At 31.3% G+C, this 19943-nt stretch overlaps 4 protein-coding genes across 11 annotated transcripts; 2 read left to right on the top strand and 2 right to left on the bottom strand.

The window, feature by feature from the left end:
- The first annotated feature begins 315 nt into the window (after positions 1-315).
- Positions 316-9848, top strand: LOC100874674 (Heat shock factor). 5 transcript variants are annotated; one of them, XM_076529102.1, is made up of 12 exons: positions 323-632; positions 1437-1545; positions 1634-1758; positions 1827-2162; positions 2238-2320; positions 2405-2593; positions 3134-3196; positions 4478-5023; positions 6308-6413; positions 6476-6569; positions 6699-6943; positions 9337-9848. In XM_076529102.1, the coding sequence occupies exons 1-11, from the start codon at positions 528-530 to the stop codon at positions 6926-6928; spliced, it is 1986 nt and encodes a 661-aa protein (XP_076385217.1). In that variant the 5' UTR covers positions 323-527; the 3' UTR covers positions 6929-6943; positions 9337-9848. The 5 variants fall into 5 exon arrangements, with proteins under 5 accessions (XP_076385219.1, XP_076385217.1, XP_076385216.1 ...); XM_076529101.1 differs by lacking the exon at positions 9337-9848 and adding an exon at positions 7240-8427; XM_076529103.1 differs by lacking the exon at positions 9337-9848 and adding an exon at positions 7240-8427 and having other exon boundaries at positions 4478-5011.
- A 232-nt stretch (positions 9849-10080) lies between these two features.
- LOC100883969 (uncharacterized) lies at positions 10081-17255 on the bottom strand. Of its 3 annotated transcripts, none has more exons than XM_012293574.2 (6): positions 17140-17255; positions 15063-15338; positions 13978-14982; positions 13395-13802; positions 13179-13322; positions 10081-13115 (listed from the first exon to the last, which is right to left on the bottom strand). In XM_012293574.2, the coding sequence occupies exons 2-6, from the start codon at positions 15294-15296 to the stop codon at positions 12894-12896; spliced, it is 2013 nt and encodes a 670-aa protein (XP_012148964.1). In that variant the 5' UTR covers positions 15297-15338; positions 17140-17255; the 3' UTR covers positions 10081-12893. The 3 variants fall into 3 exon arrangements, with proteins under 3 accessions (XP_012148964.1, XP_003706983.1, XP_076385215.1); XM_003706935.3 differs by lacking the exon at positions 17140-17255 and adding an exon at positions 15603-15740; XM_076529100.1 differs by lacking the exon at positions 17140-17255 and adding an exon at positions 15505-15522.
- LOC100884081 (potassium/sodium hyperpolarization-activated cyclic nucleotide-gated channel 1) lies at positions 16122-18848 on the top strand. Of its 2 annotated transcripts, none has more exons than XM_076529105.1 (9): positions 16122-16259; positions 16391-16629; positions 16721-16936; positions 17093-17216; positions 17360-17493; positions 17558-17745; positions 17833-18038; positions 18166-18375; positions 18463-18848. In XM_076529105.1, the coding sequence occupies exons 1-9, from the start codon at positions 16209-16211 to the stop codon at positions 18766-18768; spliced, it is 1674 nt and encodes a 557-aa protein (XP_076385220.1). In that variant the 5' UTR covers positions 16122-16208; the 3' UTR covers positions 18769-18848. The 2 variants fall into 2 exon arrangements, with proteins under 2 accessions (XP_076385220.1, XP_012148961.2); XM_012293571.2 differs by having other exon boundaries at positions 16176-16259; positions 17093-17255.
- Positions 18849-18894: 46 nt separating this feature from the next.
- LOC100874676 (uncharacterized) lies at positions 18895-19941 on the bottom strand. The gene has a single exon (XM_003706937.3). It carries the CDS (start codon positions 19939-19941, stop codon positions 18895-18897), a length of 1047 nt encoding a protein of 348 aa, XP_003706985.1.
- Positions 19942-19943: the final 2 nt, after the last annotated feature.

Below are 19943 nucleotides of genomic sequence, written 5' to 3' on the forward strand. Positions count from 1 at the left end.
CTCACTACCGTGCGTTTTCTACTTTGGTCGTCATCTACAAGGTGGACAAAGTATATGGATGGCCGAAAAAGACATCTGACGTGACCAAATTTGGAAACATGTTAAATTTAAAATTTGAAAATTTAAAAACTTGTGAGTTGGAGAATTAAAAAATTTAAATATCTGAATATTTGAGAAGTTAAAAATTTGAGAATTTGGGAATTTGAGGATTTGGAAATTTATGTCGCTGAGTATATATGCTTAGTATTAGGAATGTCATAAGTGCGCATGTGGGTTGCTGCTGCGCATAAAGCTGATGTGCGCAGAACGATTGAAAACTCGTCGTATGATGAGTATGATCTCTTGCTGAACAGAGTATAGTTTCCCCTCTTCCTCCACCTGTAAGTACTACATACACACATTCGTAGTAGCAGAATAACATCGTCAGCGGCCAGCCATTGTCGTGAGATGTGAAGATTTTTTCGTGAAAGATTAAGTTTAAAAACTGAGCAATTATAACATATTAAAATTACATTGTTCACGTTGAGATGCATACAATTCCGGAGTTAGGTACGAGTGTACCGGCTTTTCTTGCCAAACTTTGGAAGCTGGTAGAAGATCCTGAAACCGACGACCTTATTTGTTGGTCACCCGTAAGTACTTTTATTTTGTTATTTACTTGTAGGTTTTTAATTTTACTATACAAAACGCCGATGATTCAAATATGTACCTTCAATAATTGTTTCTATTACAACGATAACTCAGTCGTAATACTCACGTTGTGCAAGCGAACAAATCAAACGTTAGCTAAACGTTGACCTCCGTAGTATACATTTTTACATACACAACCTATATTTTGCATGTACTCGACGTTGCTGTAATTTATTCCGTGCTTACTTGTATCATTACATGTAATGCATTATTTTAATGAATCATATATTTTGCTGTCAAATATCAGGAGTCTATTTTGTACACGTTATTTTAATAATAATCACGGGTTTCTGTGATATAAAATATCGAACAAAGTATTATTTTAACTAATATTTGTAATATGTTTCTATATTACTTCTTTGCATTTTGCAGAATATATGTAAATTTTTTAATAAAGAGATCTTATAAATGAAAACAAATGAAAAAAATATTAAACATTGTAAAGTTGTTTAAGATTAGGATAAACCATTCATTATTTTAAGTATTGATAAATGCTACAATAATGTGATTATCTAGATATTCATTCGTCTAAGCGCTCAATTAATTTTACTAATTACAAAACATTGTCATTTTTGAATTTCCGATAGAAATGTTTTATTATACATAATAAATAGAGATTTATGAAAGTTAATATTATTATATAATAATACAATACTTACATTTAAAGTATTTGTTATCTGATGCAACATGTTTTTATCATGAAGGGTTCATATTGATACATAAAATTATGAATTTATTAATTTTAGAATGGAAGAAGTTTTTTTATTCGAAATCAGGCACAGTTTGCCAGAGAATTATTACCACATTACTATAAACACAATAATATGGCCAGTTTTGTTCGTCAATTAAATATGTGTAAGTAATGATATAAACTTTAACACTCAATAAATTAATGTAATATAATTGCATGTGTTATTACATATAACATACTTATGTATTACAGATGGTTTTCATAAGAAAGTTTCTGTGGAATTGGGAGGTTTAAAATGCGATAGAGATGAGATGGAGTTTGCGCATCAATTCTTTTGTAAAGGACATCCATATCTTGTAGAACATATTAAAAGAAAAGTAAGTAATAATTTTATAAGAATCAGACATATCTATGCAAGCAACTTATAATTGTGTAATTTGCTTAGATTGCATCAAGTAAAGGACAAGATCCAACTCTTACTCCCATCAAACCAGAATTAATGAATAAGATGCTAACTGAAGTAAGAAGTATGAGAGGTCGTCAGGAACATTTAGATTCAAGACTTGGAGCTATGAAAAGAGAGAATGAAGCATTATGGAGAGAGCTAGCAATGCTTAGACAGAAGCATCTTAAACAACAGCAGATTGTTAACAAGCTTATACATTTCCTAGTTACTTTAGTTCAGCCCTCAAGAAGCGGTGGTCTCTCGGTTAAACGAAGATATCCATTAATGATTGATGATTCTAACCGCCAACGAAGCAAACAAGCTAAATTATCAAAAGTACTAATTTTACGTTTTACAAAGTGGTTTCTAAATACAAACTTTTGTTATAAATAAAATACATTTTATTTCTAGCCGGAAGCATCGCCTGCTGGTCCTGTAATTCATGAGCTTGATGCATCAGAACCTGATTTAGATTCAGAGTATATTGTTGCAGAGTATGTTGCTTTTTAAATTGTATATTACCATTTATATATTTGCGGGGAAAATTATGTGTAATAAGCATTTTTCTTTATATTTAGGATGTTAGAAGGACATTCAAATCCATCAATTGAAAGTCCAGAACATAACAATACATCAATAATGGAAGACAACCATATAGAAACTGTACATTTGGTTGATAATTCTCTTCAACTACAAGATAATATACGACTGGTTAATCCACAAGAAATAGATGCAAAAAAGAAACGTGGAAATAAGGGTAAAAAGAAGTAAGTTCAAGTAAATTATCATAACACAACTTTTATTGCAGAATTACTAATTTAAACAAAATATATATACAGCTAGTTCATGTACAATCTTTCCATTTTGGAATGATAATGTGGAGTTTTGCATGACAAACGCAACGAAATTTGAACACTCAATTATTTTACAAAGAAATACTTTTGTGTTTTCATTTTGCTTCTTTCACTCTGGTTAGGATAGCTTTAAAAAGAAACAAATTATAACATACTTCTTTACACATTCCAATTATTCCCCATGCATGGAATGTAATAAATAATTAATTTAATGTGATTAAAATTGAACTCTATTTATGCTTTAATGAAAAAAACACAGGGGCATAAATTTATATCTTTTAAATTGTGTCATATTAAAGTAACTTCACCTATTTTATGTCGGTACTAAAAGTAAGCTGCACGTACATTTATCATATGATGAGCTACTTATTCAGAAAACGGAATTTTTTCATATTTTTTAATACGAATTCGTTCTCAGTGATACTCATATCATTGCAATTTAAATATTACCAGGAGGAAAAACAAGGTGCCTGTCAAAATTTTGATCCCATCAACGGAGAATGGAGAGGAACCGAGGTTAACATTTTTCTCTTGTCGTCATTTGGTGTTGGTGTTCATACTTCTTTAAAGATTATTTTATACAGTATCGCAATTTTGCTTGGTTTCATTTTTTTGCATGAACATTCGGCAATATTGCGATAACTATATCTTGTTTTAGATGCATTTTTCATTTATACAGTTATTACTAAGATGACTTTCTCCTAATCTACCCATCTTTCCAACTATCTGTAGTAGTTGCTTTTGAAATTTTTATGTTAATTGTAATTCTGCTGTATTGAGATAGATTATAGAAGAAAGTTAAAGTATTGAAAATTTCGTTCATGTAACTTGGTACTTTCATAAGAGAAGTTTTGTTAATCCTTGGTTAAATTATTCATAATTATTTGAAACACTATTTTTCATACAATTTTTTCATTCGCTCGTTCATTTCACATTAGCCAACATTATTACTTTACAATTTATGTTTCACTTATGCCTCTGAGTATGTTTATTGATATATATTCTTTGTTAATATAGTTGATCTGTTTTAATCAAAATATATTACAAATTTCATTTATATTTCTGATACAGATTAAAACGAACATGCATGAAATATTAATTTACTGCATAAAATTCGTACATATACTTCTTATATCATAGAGTTTAGTTACAAGATATATTTTATAAATACTTTAAAATTTATTCCATGCATGATTATTGCTTTTTACATGGTGTTTGTAATAAATTTATATTTGTTGCATAATTTGTAAATAGCGTCTATGACTATCAAACTAAATTGACCATTAAAAAGTTAAAATGTGTTCAGGTTTAGAAATAATAACGTGAACAGTGAAATATAAAAAAGGAATATGCTTGTAATGAATATCTTTGATGAGTAATGTTACTATTAACATTAAGTTTTGTCAGAGCAAACTTAGAAATGACTACTTATTTAATTAATATTTCATTTTATGAGCATAAAAGTATTTGTTACTCTTTAACTTTCTTAAGTTCCATCAATATGTGTTTTACACATGTGCATAATCCCACTATATTTTCTTTTTCAATTTGTTGCTTGCTTATAAGAATTTGTATTATCACATTTTCTAAATTTGTTAACGTTATAACAAGAGTAATTTCACTATATATTTCAAGGCATGTTCTTGTATAGTGCTTTAAATTTATCTATGTATGCTCTTGCAATACTTCCATCGATCAAAATCGTAGTGAAGAATGTGGTTAAAAAACAGATTATGGCACAGCAATGATCTAACTCAAGATAACGAAGATTGGCAACTGCTTGTCTCACTTTTTTAGGGAAGAAACACATTTACTTGAAATGCCATTAGAAGATTCCCCAGTGACCATTGCTTTATTGGAAAATAAACCAGTCTCTAAACCAGTACCTGTGGCAACAGTGCGTAGCTCAAAACTTGCAGCTATGGCAGCTAATATGAATAAAACAACTGATGCAGAGCAAGAGCTCGACTTAGAAACTTCTGCTGATATGGAGGAAGATGTTCAGGATAGTGATTCTGCTTTGGTGAAATTGGAGGATATTTTAATAGTACCAGAAATCGTCGACGAGGATGTTGTGGACAACGAAAATGTGGAATATAACAATGAGAACAACAGCAATTCTGGAGTTAATGGGAACGAGAACACCTTGAATCAGTTCAATAAAGCAGATGGTAACACTGAACAGGATGTTCAAAAAGATTCAGTTACAAATGAAGTTGATAAAAGTATGGAGAAGGAGAATGTCAACTGCAACGGAGCGGGCACAAGCAATTCAAAACATTTATCTTTGAGTTGCGTCGTTCCCTCTGGCATGTCTGATTCTAGTTACAGGTTAGGATCAATGTAAGTTCAATACAGATCATGGGTAGAAAATGTTCAGTACAGCACATTCCACTTATCTGTAACGGAAATTCTTAATCAGAGAACAGAGGTGGGAATTAACCAATTTCTCTATTTGTATTACAATTTGAGAGATTTTAAGTCAAACCTTAATTAATAGATTCATTATTTTACTAATAATATGTGACATCTTGTTATTAGATCTCTAAATGGTTGCCTTTGATCTAGGAATTTCACGATATTCCATAGAGCCTGAAGAATATGGATCGTTTGGTATACTCTTTTAATATTTTCAAAATTATCACAATAATTTATTGATCTTAACATGAATTTAGAAAGAATTCCAAAAATTTGAATTCAACTTTTCTTGATTTCAGTCAATTTTATTCTGAATGAAAACAACTTTTATAAATATAAAATACGTTCAATTTTTAATATCTAACGTATTAAAATGAACAAAATATTGGTATTATTTATTTTCTTCAGAATAATTTTTCTCTGTAATCAGTGAAGTTGTAAGTTAAATTTTTGAAACGCGATATACTATTTTTATCTAATACTCACATATACATTTGATATTTATGATCTTAACTGTTATTATATCCCTTCAGTTACATAATCTCTTAAAAAATTTGGGTACTATTCTTAATATTTAGTCTTCGCTGATTTCCAAGGTCAATTTGGTTTGAACATTTTCTTCAACATAGAATTTGATTTTTAAAATCGTTTACTGCAACGTTGTCAGTTATCTTGCTAATAGCACACAGTGCTAAGAACACGATCTCAATCTTGTCAATTTCTCAGATACACTGACTGTACAGTCGTTTAATTTACAATCGGTTTTTTATTAAACATATCAATACGTTGTTGTAATTTATTGTTACATGTAGAGTCATTGTAAAGAAGGGAAACGGGTTCCCACTTTAAGTACATGATCCTTTATGATATGTTTAGAACTCCTATCATTGAACATTTAAGTAATATATTCGTTGTTGTATTAAGTCAGTATTTATCTTTGGACATAAAAAAAGATTGAGTATGTAGACAACAGGATCAAATACAATAGTAAATTATTTACTTTTTCCATAAGAAACAACAAAAAGTGACAATATAACTGAAACAAATTTGCTACGATTTAAACAAATAGAAAGATTGTACGTTTCAGGATGAATATTGAAAGGACTATTTGCTACGTTTTCCATGTTCATCTATAAAATATGGATAAAGTTGTGTGGATAAGTTATAGTTTTTTGTACATAATGATCTACTTTGAATAATTGTCTGTAGGGAGGAAATGGATAATCATCTTGAAACAATGCAAACAGAATTGGAAAACCTTCGCGAAATTCTACGAGCTGAAGGATACAGTATCGACGCGAATACACTTCTTGGGGTAAGTGTTATGGTAACATTTGTACAAAATTTTGCATTTATTACATAATCAAAAATTTACAGTTATTTGGAGCGGATGATCCAATGTCATTCGGTATGCCTGTTAATCCTGAATTAAATCCACATTCTGAAAAGGAAGACGATGATCATGTTAATGGTAAGATCTATTATGTTTCTAACACCCTGAATCTCTATACCTTTTGATTCATAGTTTTTCCAATCCTAATATCTCTATCTTTTCCCTTGATATCTTTATTTATTGCTAAGAGAACTGTTTTCTTTTCAGTTTCCGAAAATATCAATGGATCAGCTGGTGGAGAGCTTATGGCATACAATCCTGCACAGAACCTATTAGACTTCGACGATGATATTTTTTTGAACACTACATCTCCTGTAACCAGTGCAACAGGTGATACAGCTACAACAAGTCTTTATAATTCGGATCCTCTGGATCTGGAGGATAGCAAAGCTTCGCTTCTCGATTCTTTATCAATTAATGTAAACAGTTCATCATAAAGTCTCATTCCTATGGTGAGTTCTACGACCTTACGTTAGATTTAATGACCGATCAATCGTTTTTGCTAAACCAAAAGTACTGCCGTGAAACAGAAAACAAGCTTTTCATAACATTAATGTGCACTCTTTCTTTTTGTTATTATATTAAGTAGTCATGGTTCTTGGATTGCGATAAAAATGTATACCTTTCAAGAAGATAATTAGTTGATGTATTATCATTGACGATTTTATTATTTCATCTGGATTGTCCTTCTCCGAGGTTCAATCTCTTTCCAAAAAAGGAAATAGTCTTAGGATAGATTTTTTTGCAGGTTCAGATCACTGTTGCCTCCAATGCTTTGGTTTCAGTATGTTTTATTCTCAATGGATCATCACGAGCATGCTCTCTATCTCTGTCTCGGTGTATTTTGATGACCAAATAAGCAACGAGCTTGTAATGTACTGACAAAAGTACCTATATCGAAGGAGAATGCGGTCTCGATATATGCGATCGATCAAATGATCCCGTCCATTTATGGAAGACATAAAAACTAAATACTTCCAGGGCGCATAAAATCCTCTGGATTTGCTGCTATAAAGACTGATCAGATTTAATTGCTACAGTATTTCCTTCTTTTTACGAATTAATGTTATTCTGATTCGTATTCTGTTTACAGTATTTATGGTGGTGTCTCGTTATATGGCCTTAGACACGATTATTGAAGTAGAAAAATGTGTCGAACGGACCATATAAACGAAACTCCTTTCATACAGCATTTGACCAATAAACCGACTGTATAATTCGGGAATTCTAAATTTTCAAACTTGAAAACTTCAAAATTCATTCATTTGAATATTTGTCAATTTTGGAAATTTGCAAGCTCAATATTTGAAAAGGTGATAGATGAAAAAAAGGGGACATAATTCTTTTAATGGATCATATAAATGGGTGCCATATAGCGAGACTGCGCTATAGTACAAGTATCGGTAAAATAACTAAAAAATAAAATGTTATTTATTTATTGATTCACTTCGCAAATTTATAAACTTGTTGTTTTCTTTTTTAAACGAATATTGCTGAAACGCTGATCGAAGATTGTTAAAAAAGTATCGCTTGTTATTTGTAATTTTTGACGATCTCATTATGTATTTACTTGGGATTTGAGTATTCTCTTTACTCAAATTTCATCTACGTAAATAATTTTTGAAAAGTATATACGAAATTCGTATTTTTTGTATTAAATTCTTCTGAAAAAGAAGAATCATTGTATATGGATATTTGATACAATTAAATTTCCATTAAGACCTCCGGTGTTCTTGTAGATCAAGATATTGTACAGAAATAAGGAAGAAATGCTAGAACAATAATTTTATATTTTTTATGATAAAAGTGAATCTGTACGCTTGACGTTCTTTTAAAACGATAAGCGATATTCGTATATCTGTAAATATCTCATTGTACAAAAAGCAATTATTTACTTTTCTCTTTTATTTGTAAATACATACCAAAGTTGTCGCAATATTGTAATAACTTATAAAATTTACGTTAAATCCTCTACGACTGTCTTAAATATAAATATTTCATTATTTTGATTTTATAGAAAAATTGTGTAGTTTTATTCTAGTACACAATGTATCACGTATTTTGTTTTCTATGTTAGAAAATGTATATTTGAAACAGTTTGTTTCCTACAGAAGTTCTGAACTACTAAAAAGAACTTCCATTCGTTTATTTTATTCTGAAGACCATTAAATTTAAAAATGATTATATTTATACAAACGCCTCAAATGAATGGTTCTAAAATAAATACATACAAATTATTTCATTCTTTTTATATTACTGGTCACCTGAATGTACAGTGATTGTATGCATAAATAGATGTAAGTTTCTTATTTATTAATTACTTTGTTTGATCTACAAGCTTTAATATAAAATTTAATGCCGACTATCAAAAAGTACGAATATATATATATATTTTGTTAAAATCAAAGTATCAACAGTTGATTTGATCATTAAAAAATTATCATAAAATTATTTCATTTCTCATTGATGCAATTAATATGCCATATTTTAACCGTATTATACAGAACAACTTTTTCTATTTACAAAATATATAATTATGCATAGATTTTTTATTTTTGAACTAACAATATGAGTTTTTTATTGCTTTTATTAATTCGTATTTAATTTAACAAAATTATTCTTTATTAAACTAATGTACTGAAAACAAAGTACAAATTAGCTATACTTTAGAATGAACTTAGGAAAATTTATAGAGAAGCATCATTACTTTGCCATTGAGGTATTACACTTTTTCAATATCTACCATACAAGTAAAAATGACTACGTTAACACCTATCAGAATAGGTGTTTGGATAAGAAGAGTCATAAATATATATATGTATATATAATTGTTTTTTCATTTTAGCCTTGGAGGAAAGACTGCTGGATTTATAATTACCTCGTTGGTAATGTCTACGTTTTAATTAGCGGTATGATGCTATGAACCCTGTGAAAAAGATTTAGTATATGGAAAGGGAAATTGAGTTAAAGTGTGCACAGAGGTTTACTTAAAATTCCTTGAAGAGGAAGGTTACAACATAATGAACCAAACGTGTTATCTAGATTGGAAGAGACATTTATCTTCACATTCATTAAGAAGTACGTGCTGAACGTATTCCAAGCTCTTGTAAGAGTAGTTTTAGTGAAAACGTATCCAATAAAGTCTTACTATGTGGCTCTGAAGGAGATTGTAGGAGCAAAAGAAGTTATGGAAAAGGATAGTGAAACAAAACTTATTTCATACAGTGCTAAGGCCCTATCGCCAAACATTTGTAAATTTGAAGTTTCTCAATATCCATATGAGGAGTAACTTGCTCAATGGGCCAAATAAATGAGAGCCAGATAATAAGACTGAACTGTAATATACATAGAGAGAGGAATGATTTTTTGATACGTTTTCACTACTTTGTATATAATCACGCACGATTGTCGCATCAATAAAGAGAGACGGTGGATGTTCCGTAAAAACATTCAATCACCTAAAAAATAACAATTTTTTACATGATGTGTGTAAAGCACAGTATTTATTAAAGTATAAATCAATAATATGATGCGACGCGTACAAGAAAATACATAAATATATATGTAAATATACATACAGAACAGCGTGTTAAGGATAAGAAATTTGTTTAATGTTTCTCATTGTATTTTTCGTAACAATTTTTTTCGCTGTGGTATAAGGTTAAACGGAGACAAAAAAATCATAGTATAAACTAAGATTTCAGTGTCCTTTGTCAAGGACTATCACTGCCTTTATGTTGCATAAAACATTTTTCTATAAAGGGTAATTTCTTATTTAATTTTACGTAGTTATGTCTCGGTATTTTAATATCATCGCTCAACAAACTCCTTTAATGAATATTATAAATATGAAGCAAAAGTTAACTAAAAAGACGTAATTAACGGAAAAGTTAAGCGACGATTTTAGATTTTATAGCGGGTGTTTAAAGTATTTATATAATTCAAATATTTATCTTTAAATTTAATATGTAAATGCTTCTGCCTTGTAAAAAAGAAGGGATTAATATTATTTTTATTTTAATTATAAGATAAAAGCTATGCGTTTCTTTAATTACTTATTTTTTTGCAGTAGATAGTTAAATAAAAATATCAGTTCTGATCATGCATTAAACACTGGAATCTTAGTCTTGAACCTTAATATATAAATTGGCAATTTGAGTTTGTGTACATCAGAAGATAATATAATCAGAATGGTACATTGTGTCTTTGTCACGTTAAACTGTTATTTTAATTTAGTAATAAGTAGATTCTTTTTATATTCATTTGCCAAGACAATGTATTACATTCATAGAAAACTTAGTATACGTTATACAATTCCATATACAGTGAAGTGTCAACCATACAGTTCATATATAATTTACTTTCTTTTCCATTTTGAAATTAATTTCAACACACTTAATAGTTTCATAGATTTAACCAACTTATATTTATATTACTTATCTCTGTATTAACATTAATTTTATTGCCTAACTACTAAGTGTCTATCATTAATTTAAAGCATAGAATGTAAAGATTTTAGAAAACTTTTTTGTCCTCAATGTTTATTATAACAAACTGTTATTGGGCCTTCTATGGACTATCTTTTCTGAGAATATTGAAAAATAATAATTGATAAAATGACTTCCTCGCATAACTTCATTTTTAAATTAATTAAATATTTCAAAGTAGTAGTTTCATATTGGCATATCTAGTTTTTTACTTGCTCATAGAAGACCACATCACAAGTTAGATTGCAACAAAATCAAAATAATGTATCTTGTACAAAAAAAAAGTATAGTTGATACTACACTGCTTGTAGATATCAGATTTTGTGATACATTAAGAATTTTGTACAAAAATGATTCGAATTAAGTTCGAGCGAATAATGAATGAACAAGAATTCACGATCACTGATTGTAAATTGCGTGTTTTGCTACTAATTATAAAATAGCACTTATAAAAAAATTAGAAGATAAAACGTAAAATATCATTGAAGAAGAATACTGAAAGGAGGTTCGCTACCTTTATTAATTTACATCTATCTTAAAAATCTGAAACCCATATTCTTATTTTACCACGTTACAAAGAGAAATTGACTTTATTCTGTCAAAATACGTGATGATATCTTTAAAAAGTACGGGCTTTGTGGACACTACATTATTCGATACAAATAGATTTTTAACTATCATTAAAAGTACTGTTAAATTTGTTTGTTTTTGAATAAAATTTAGATCATTGTTTATATAATCTTATTATATATCCTACTTTAAGTTGTTTATCCTTACACAAGTATGTACATCACAAATAAATATTTGATAACGATACGTAATTCGAGAATGTTATATTTTTGAAAGGAAATTAATGAAATATGTAATCTGTTTCAATATATTTAGTAATTTATCAAAAGAAATATTTAGTTTTAAATGATATTATTATTTAGCTATAATATATTTTATAAGTTTTCGTGCAGCACATCTGACATTATCAGTGAAATAATTGTTAAGTTATATTTATTTTACTCTGTTTCTCTAATAATGGCAGTATTTTGACAAAAATACTCTGATACGAATTTTAATGGTACAACTAACATAATTTTGTACTTTATGCGTGGAATTAATCCATGTACAAAAGTTTGAATAGTTTTTTCATTATTTTTAATTTTAACTGTTTTCTATAAAAAATAATTTGTTAATTTTTTAACTTAATTTGCATATTTTCATAAATTTTTAATTTTCATTTTTGCTATTAACTATATTGTAAATGTCAAATGCAGAGATAATCTTTAAATATATACAGAATTTTACAATATGAATCATTGCATTGTAACGTAGAGCAGAATAAAATTTGTAAAGTATTTAATAATAGTCTAAAAACTAATTAAAAATTGTTTATTTTTTCAATTATATATTGGCTCATTTATTGCACTTGCTATAAATCACATTGTTGCTGTATGTTTTACAAACATACTTGTTTAATTATCTTCGATTTTTTCTAACAATTGCATTAGCAAAAGATCACAACTGTTGTCAGATATCTAATATAATACAAAATGAGAGTTCTTTAGACTTCTACTGTATAGTACACATAGTTATAAGCATTTCTACATAGTTGCTTTAAGCTTTGTATAATTTGTGAACGATATTCAATATCGTTACATTAAAAATTTTATCAAAGTTATTTGCTCTGTGCTCGATTTTTTCGTAACCTTACAAATATGATAAATTCATTTATCGTTACACGCACATTTTCACGAAATCCTATAATCGTTTTAGGAAAGGAGATACAAAGAAATCACTATCGTGTCTTTTCTCCTATTAAATTAAATCTTATAAACGTAATGTATGTACAAATGACTTCTAAAATAATACTTTAGCTCTCCATTACCCTGTCCTTAAAATGCGAAAGGTAGTATTGAAGTTGTCTCTATCGTAAAGAAGAAGGTAAAGGCGGGGCAGGTGGTGGAGGTAGTTCATGTTCTGAAGAGACGATATGATCTATATGTCTGAACCAGTCAACATACAAATGTGTTAAACTTTCGAGCCCTGCCACTGACATTCCTCGACAATAACGTGTATCAAGATAATGAAGACTTTTACAATACAATTTAATTGCATCAAGAGTATGATCTGTCAGTTGGGAACATTCCTGTAAAGAAAATGTATTAATATAAATTTCACACAGCTATTAGTTTTTTAATCATAAAAATACCTGTATAATGAGCCGTTTTAATCTGTGTAGCCTTTGTGCAAGATACGATATTCCAATATCTGATATATTGTGACACTGATTTAAGTTTAAATCTTCAATTACTGGATTGTTTTTAGATAAGAAATATAATCCCACATGTGTTATCTGTATAAAAAAGTTTGATATAAAATAAATACTTTTAATTTTATGGAATAGTTGAACCAGGTTTATACCTACTTGTTGGCACTGACTTAAATTCAAGATTTTCAATTCTGGAAAGGCAAATGCATGTTTTAAACTAAGATCTGTAATTCTATTGCATCCAGAAAGATCAAGCTCTCTGAGGCATTTAAGTCTACTCAAAGAAAAACCAGAAAATACGTTTGAATCTACAGGCCTAACAACATTTTCACAGTGCTTCATTACTTCTCGCTTGCGATTAGCATCGCGTACAATTTCTTCCTCGGCTCTTGATCGTAAACTGATTCTTAATCTGGATTCTGTAAATTCTGGCTCATGTACAACCTGAACCGATTCAGCATATTCATTGTTACCAGCATCCATACCCATTAAGCCGGCATCGCTGACTTTATTACAGTGGCTTATTTTTAATGTTTGCAAATGTACAAGCTCCTTGAATATCATCTATAAAAAATAAACTTATGATTTACAGCGACTCTCTTAAGCTTTAGTAATTCCTGAAAGTTCAGGAAAATAATCAGGTATATATTGTAAAAATTTTTTCTAATTGTGACCAAATTTCTTTTATATAAGATATATTAATGACACCCAAGCAAAGATTAATGGTATCTTCACTCACCTGAATTGTTTTATTTGTGACACCACTAAAGCAATAATTAAGTTCAAGTAATTTTAAATTTGGGAAACATTTAGATATACATTCAATAGATTCTTCGTGAAGATTTAATGCATTTGCTGAAAACATTTGTAATGTTTTTTTTTGTACAGTCTTTTCCACTGCATCAAATTTAACATTTTCAGAGCTATTATTTGCCTCTGCATCAGGTACCCTTTCTAGAATATCCTCATCATTTGAATTATAACAAATTCCATATGTAATGCAGTTTCCAGTAAGCAATTCATTTTCTGATATATCAAGTTCTTTTAAGTTTTTCAGTAACCGGATATAATTCACCCCACTGTCGGTTACCGCGCGGCATCTTTTTATGCGGAGTGTTTCTAATTTTGTCAAATTATTGCAGATATGAAGTAGACTAGCATCCGTGATACGCACACAAAAACTAATGTCAAGAACTTTTAAGTAAGTCTGATACTGAGTCAGTCCTTTGATTCCTTGAACAGTTAATTGATAACAACCTTGAAGCATTAAGGATTCAAGCTTTAAACCTTCCAAAGCAGACAAAGTAGCCAATGCAGTCCCATCGATTAATGTGAACCCCAAACTTAAACGTTGCAATTTGTATGCCTGTTGTCTGATGTAATGTAACACATTTAAAAATGTTAGAACTGATTGCGATGCATCAGGTAACATGTTTTGAGGGTAAAATTTTTTATACAATCCACAATGGAAAGATATTTGACATCCCATGAGACTTAAAGATTCTATATTTGGACAGGTAGCAACAAGTCTGTTAAATAGAGCATCACTCAATTCGCGATTATATCCAAGACTAAGCTCTTGAAGATTTTTAAACGTTTCTGAAAGTTCTTTCACATCATTTTCATCCTCTAAAAGTCTGCCAGACATCAGACATTCTCGACAAGCATGTATACGTAATATTTTTAAAGAAGTGCAGCATTTAAATATTTCTACGAGTGCTTTTTCACTTAAATCACAAAAAAACTGAAAATGAATATATATAAATTAAGAAACATAAATATCTGATAATGTAGTTTTTTATTGATAATAAAAATTAATAATACCAATACAAGACTTTTCATAGTGGGTCCATACTGGTCCCAAATCGGCATATTTCTTTTCAGTTCCACTTCTTTAAAAACAAAGTGATAGAATGGTCGTGTAGAAGATTGCAATATCTCCATCACTTGGTTCAAATTATCTGTACACGGTCGACCCAACTCTAATACTTCTTGATCCACAAACTTCATTGCAAGAGATGCTTCACGCCATGCATGATTGACTAGTCCTGCAGACATCCGATCTGACGTAGATAGATATGATAATATATGTATAATTACCTACACATAAAATACATTATATAGTTAATGACTTTTTGTTTTTCAAAATATTTCTGACAAAAACAAATAGTATTCTGTCAATGATCTATGTCTAAGAATTTGGCAAATCATAAATACATTAACTTTTTGTAAAAAAAAATTTTAAAAACATTTAAGATTGCCATACATTTATTCATTTTAATACAGTTAAAAGTATAGGCAAAGTACTGTAACATTAACAAAAAACTAGTCAGATATGAAAAATAACAACGAAAAAAAACTCACATCTATTGGTAACTGAAAACTGTCAGTTTCTGTCATGTTACTTGTACGATCTTTGTTATCAAACGTTAGCGCCATACTAAGAATATATCAAAATAGCGTAGCAGAATCTTATTTTATCGAATGTTATAATTATAGTTAGTTATAAGTTTGGAATTTAAATTCGTGGATTCACTTAAAATGTCCAATCTATGATCGGACCATTGTTCAAGTAGGTTACGACTGTTTCTACGATAGTCACGTGCTTTATGCGCATACTAAAATTACGCCGCAGATATAAATAACATTTTTAAATTATTATCTAATTCATCGTACGAATTAAATCTTATAAAAACATAATTAACGCAATTAAATTTCTTTCTTTATTGTTTGTCCCTTCGTTTAATCGCGTCATATTTTGACATTTCACAAGAAATCAGACGTGTTATTATTATTCTACTGATAAATATATCATATCACATGTTATCAAGATAACATTTAGAGAAAAAAATATACATCACTTTCCACATGGTTTATTTATTACGTGATTGTACAGACATAACGATAATGTTGTTACATCACTGATGACAGATCTATCGATCAGCTGATCCATCAAAACAAGCCGCTAAAATGGATTTAATGGCTTATGTACCACATTTTTCAGAAGCGCCAAGTGCAGAGGTAAATTTATCTATTGTTAATACTTGATAGCAAAACTAACTTTATATATATAGCCCTAAATTCCAAGTTTAAATAATATCGATTTGCAAATAGAAAGTGACAAAATATAAATCGATTTTTATATCGTGCAGCGTGTTCCAATGATCGAGCACAAGTGTAAGCAGCCAATAGCACGGGACGAGTTAATGGATCAAATAAAAGGGGATACACTTTGGTCAAAGTTGCAGCGTTGGTTTTTGAGGCAAAGAATTGTATGTCCAAAGCATCCTTTGGCGCGTTTATGCTTAAAAAGTACAACTGCGGTAAATTATGAAATTTCTAGACATTTGAAATCCCACCCCTACATGATACATCCTTTCAGTTCATTCAGGTGAATTTTAACTTTTATCGAATGTTATTCTGTACGAAAATTGAATTCTCAGAATTATGAGCCATTTGTAATTTTTGTTTACTTTACACAGAATCGTCTGGGAATCCTTCATGACGCTGTTCACGTTTATCGCCCTTTTAATCACTCCATTCTCCATCACGTTTTATTTCGAGAAATACAAGCAGTGGCATCTGCCTACTGACACGATGAACATAGTATTCGTATGCGATATAATAATGTGGTTCTTCACGGGTTACTACGACTATGGGACAAAAGCTGTAGTTCTTGATCCTAGAATAGTATCACGGTAATTTGATCACCAATACTAATTGCGTGGCTATGCGTGTGTTTAAAATATAGTCTCGTTATATGGCTTCCAATGAAGTCATAACAATGATTAATTATGAAAACCCTACCGCTAAGAGTTTACCGCTAAAATATTTAAAATTTCTTGCTGTTTCAGAAAATATTTAAGATGGTTCTTCGTGGTAGATATTCTGACAGTATTACCTATAGGAGTATTTGATCTTCTTATACCCAGCGCAGTATGGTATTGTTCCACGTTCAACATGATGAAGATCCTGCGTGTCCGTAATATCATCGTTTATTTTCGACGTCTTCACGACGTTAGTTCGCTACGATTATAACCAAAAATTAGATAAGAACAAATGTTAGAAACAGAGGATACAAGATAGAAATCTTACGAATTGCAATGAGCTCATGATTTCAGGTGTACAGAATAAGCTTCCAGGTGTATAAAATTCTAGAAACGGCTATAGTTGTTACAATAGGCGTTCATTGGGCCGCTTGTATGGAATATTATGTCCCTCTTTCTGTCGAAAAGTTAGGCACGCTAAGCGATAAGTAAGTCGACTATAATTCTTGTAGAAGCCCGTGATAGCAACTTCATTTGATTTTTATTATTCAGGTCCTGGATTAGATCGCAGGATTTTATAAAGAAATCGACGACGGTGAAGAAGTACTTGGTATGTCTGAACCGTGCAATTATCGCAATGGTTCGCTCTACTCATTATTCGACCATGCAAACGAGGGAAGACATTATATTGAACTTGATATTAACAGTTCTAGGATTCATTGGCATTATATATTTATTAAGTAAATATTTATTCCACATTATAGAATAAGAATTAAATTTTTTAGATATCTTTCTAAGATATTTAACTAACAAATAACATTTCGTAGCACAGTTCTTTCAACTACTTACAACGTTTCATATAACTATCAAGCGTCATTTGAAGATAATACAACAGTTGCAGGAATACATGCGATACAAGGAGTTGCCGTACTTTTTGCAACGTCGTTTATTAATATTTTACCACTATCGTAACAAGAGGGGTTTCGAGAGGGACAAAAAGATTATAAACGAAGTTTCACCTTATTTGCGAGAGGTTTAACAATTTATAATACATTCCACGAAAGCTATAATATAACGTAGACTATTTTTGTCGTATATGTACAGCAGTATATCTACATTCTAATCGGACATTCTAACAGGAAAAACAATTCTTTTTCCAGGAACTGATTCTGCATAATTACTTGAGGCTGATCAGCAGCGTGAAACTATTTAATCATTTACCGAAATCTGTGATGGCACAATTAACCGGCGCACTGCGTTCCGAGATTTTCATGACGGGCGACGAAATCGTTAAAGCTGGCACGCGTGGCGAGGCTTTGTACTTTATTTCTTCCGGCACCGTGGCAGTCTACAACTCTACGGGCAAAGAAGTAACATAGATATTATTATTCTCGACAAACCTCGTCGACCAATTTCCTGTTTCTCAATCGTTGGGTTCCTTAAATGAAATTCGAAAGGTTTGTCACTTGGAGGACGGTACTTACTTCGGTGAAATCGCTCTGGTGATGGAAAGCGAGCATAGAATCGCTACAGTTATCGCGGTGGAGACCTGCGAGATCTGCTTATTGCATCGAGATGATTTCCGTCGATTCATATCGCCGTATCCGGACCTACTCAATCGTTTGCAGAACGTGGCCTTTGAACATCTGAAGTACACCCTTACTCTTGACGAAGCGTCGAATCTAGAAACGTCCGTCATGCCACAATATATTAACATAAGCAGCATCAAGAGCAAGCGAAACATTACTCCGAGTAAAATGTGATGGCAATCTTAATGTTATTAAGATGAATGTTATTTTTCAGAATAGGTTTTGTAAAATAAATCTTGATCTACCTTGAAGAACCTTGATAAATCATGGCCTTGAACCTTGATCAATCACTTTCATAATCTAACAACGGTAACTCCTCCTTCTATACGGATTCTTATAAGACTGCTGGTAAACCGACATGAGTCTCCAATGTTCCGGATAATCAGCGTCCCTGCACCCGTTCACGACACTGAACGGAGGCGCCAAGGTATCTATACAAAACGACCTCTTAGCAAAAGGAGTCCTCGGTCTTGGTACCACAATTTTACCATCATTCCTCTTCTGACCATCTCCATTTTTCTCCAGTCCCAACGCCAGTCCCACAGCCGACCTAATTAACCTAGGATCGTCTTTGTTCTTCGACTCGCAAGCTGAGCACTTCCTGAAAGATCTCCTCGAATGCGGTTCACCTTCACTCTTCTTAGAAATATGCAGTCCATCTAAACCTTTGCACAGGCACTCGCAACAACATTTCCTCATCTGATCTACGTGTTCATTCCTGGGAGGATTTAAGTCGCGTTCTTCTCTGCGACAGCTAGAACCATCCTCATTCTTGGTGGACCTAGGTCGAAGGATTTCTGCGGTGCTCTTAGACGCGTGTTCTACCAGAGAGAAGATTGCTGGGGCCAGACCACCTTCCGAACCGTCGATGTGAGTGGGTCTCGATGGTTCGTAGACAGGGTCCACCGGGGTCTCCCAGCAGATCGCGAGATCCATCTTCGTCTTGGGCTCCTTGCAGCCTAGAACTGGTCCATAACGTTTGCTCAACTTCTTACAGTCGTTTTTAGATCCCTCGCAACATTCGCAGTATCTTCCTGAAGACAGTCGGCGACAAAGACCAGGGTTCTTGAAGACGGAGTCGTGAACCTTGTCGGGAAGAGGTTGATGCTGCAGATTTTCAGCGTGAAGCCTCTTCGCTAGAGCGAACTGATCGTAACATTGAGTAGCTGGTGACGGGGTGCTTCTCTTCATCTTCTTTTTATTAAAAGGTTCTGGTACGCGTTTCTTCAGGGAGGACACTTTTAAACTTCCGGTAACATAGTTTGGCTGACAACATTCGTGGAACTCGTTGGTCCTTTGAGAGACCAATTTTCCTGGACAGTGAGAACAACACTTTTGAGTGTTCATTT

The sequence above is a fragment of the Megachile rotundata genome, chromosome 2 (genome assembly GCF_050947335.1).
Source record: "Megachile rotundata isolate GNS110a chromosome 2, iyMegRotu1, whole genome shotgun sequence".
NCBI classification, from domain to species: Eukaryota; Metazoa; Arthropoda; class Insecta; order Hymenoptera; family Megachilidae; genus Megachile; species Megachile rotundata.

Excerpts from the sequence above, each read along its gene's own strand:
- LOC100874674 (XM_076529102.1), top strand. The coding sequence starts at position 528 with ATGCATACAATTCCGGAGTTAGGTACGAGTGTACCGGCTTTTCTTGCC. Across the intron at positions 2,321-2,404 it reads TCAGAGTATATTGTTGCAGA|GATGTTAGAAGGACATTCAA; the intron begins GTATGTTGCTTT and ends CTTTATATTTAG. Across the intron at positions 3,197-4,477 it reads GAGAATGGAGAGGAACCGAG|GGAAGAAACACATTTACTTG; the intron begins GTTAACATTTTT and ends TCACTTTTTTAG.
- LOC100883969 (XM_003706935.3), bottom strand. The coding sequence starts at position 15,677 with ATGGCGCTAACGTTTGATAACAAAGATCGTACAAGTAACATGACAGAA. Across the intron at positions 15,339-15,602 it reads GTTTTCAGTTACCAATAGAT|GTAATTATACATATATTATC; the intron begins GTGAGTTTTTTT and ends TTTTATGTGTAG. Across the intron at positions 13,323-13,394 it reads ATTTAAGTCAGTGCCAACAA|ATAACACATGTGGGATTATA; the intron begins GTAGGTATAAAC and ends TTTTTTATACAG.
- LOC100884081 (XM_012293571.2), top strand. The coding sequence starts at position 16,209 with ATGGATTTAATGGCTTATGTACCACATTTTTCAGAAGCGCCAAGTGCA. Across the intron at positions 17,494-17,557 it reads TTAGGCACGCTAAGCGATAA|GTCCTGGATTAGATCGCAGG; the intron begins GTAAGTCGACTA and ends TTTATTATTCAG. Across the intron at positions 17,746-17,832 it reads TGGCATTATATATTTATTAA|CACAGTTCTTTCAACTACTT; the intron begins GTAAATATTTAT and ends AACATTTCGTAG.
- LOC100874676 (XM_003706937.3), bottom strand. The coding sequence starts at position 19,941 with ATGAACACTCAAAAGTGTTGTTCTCACTGTCCAGGAAAATTGGTCTCT.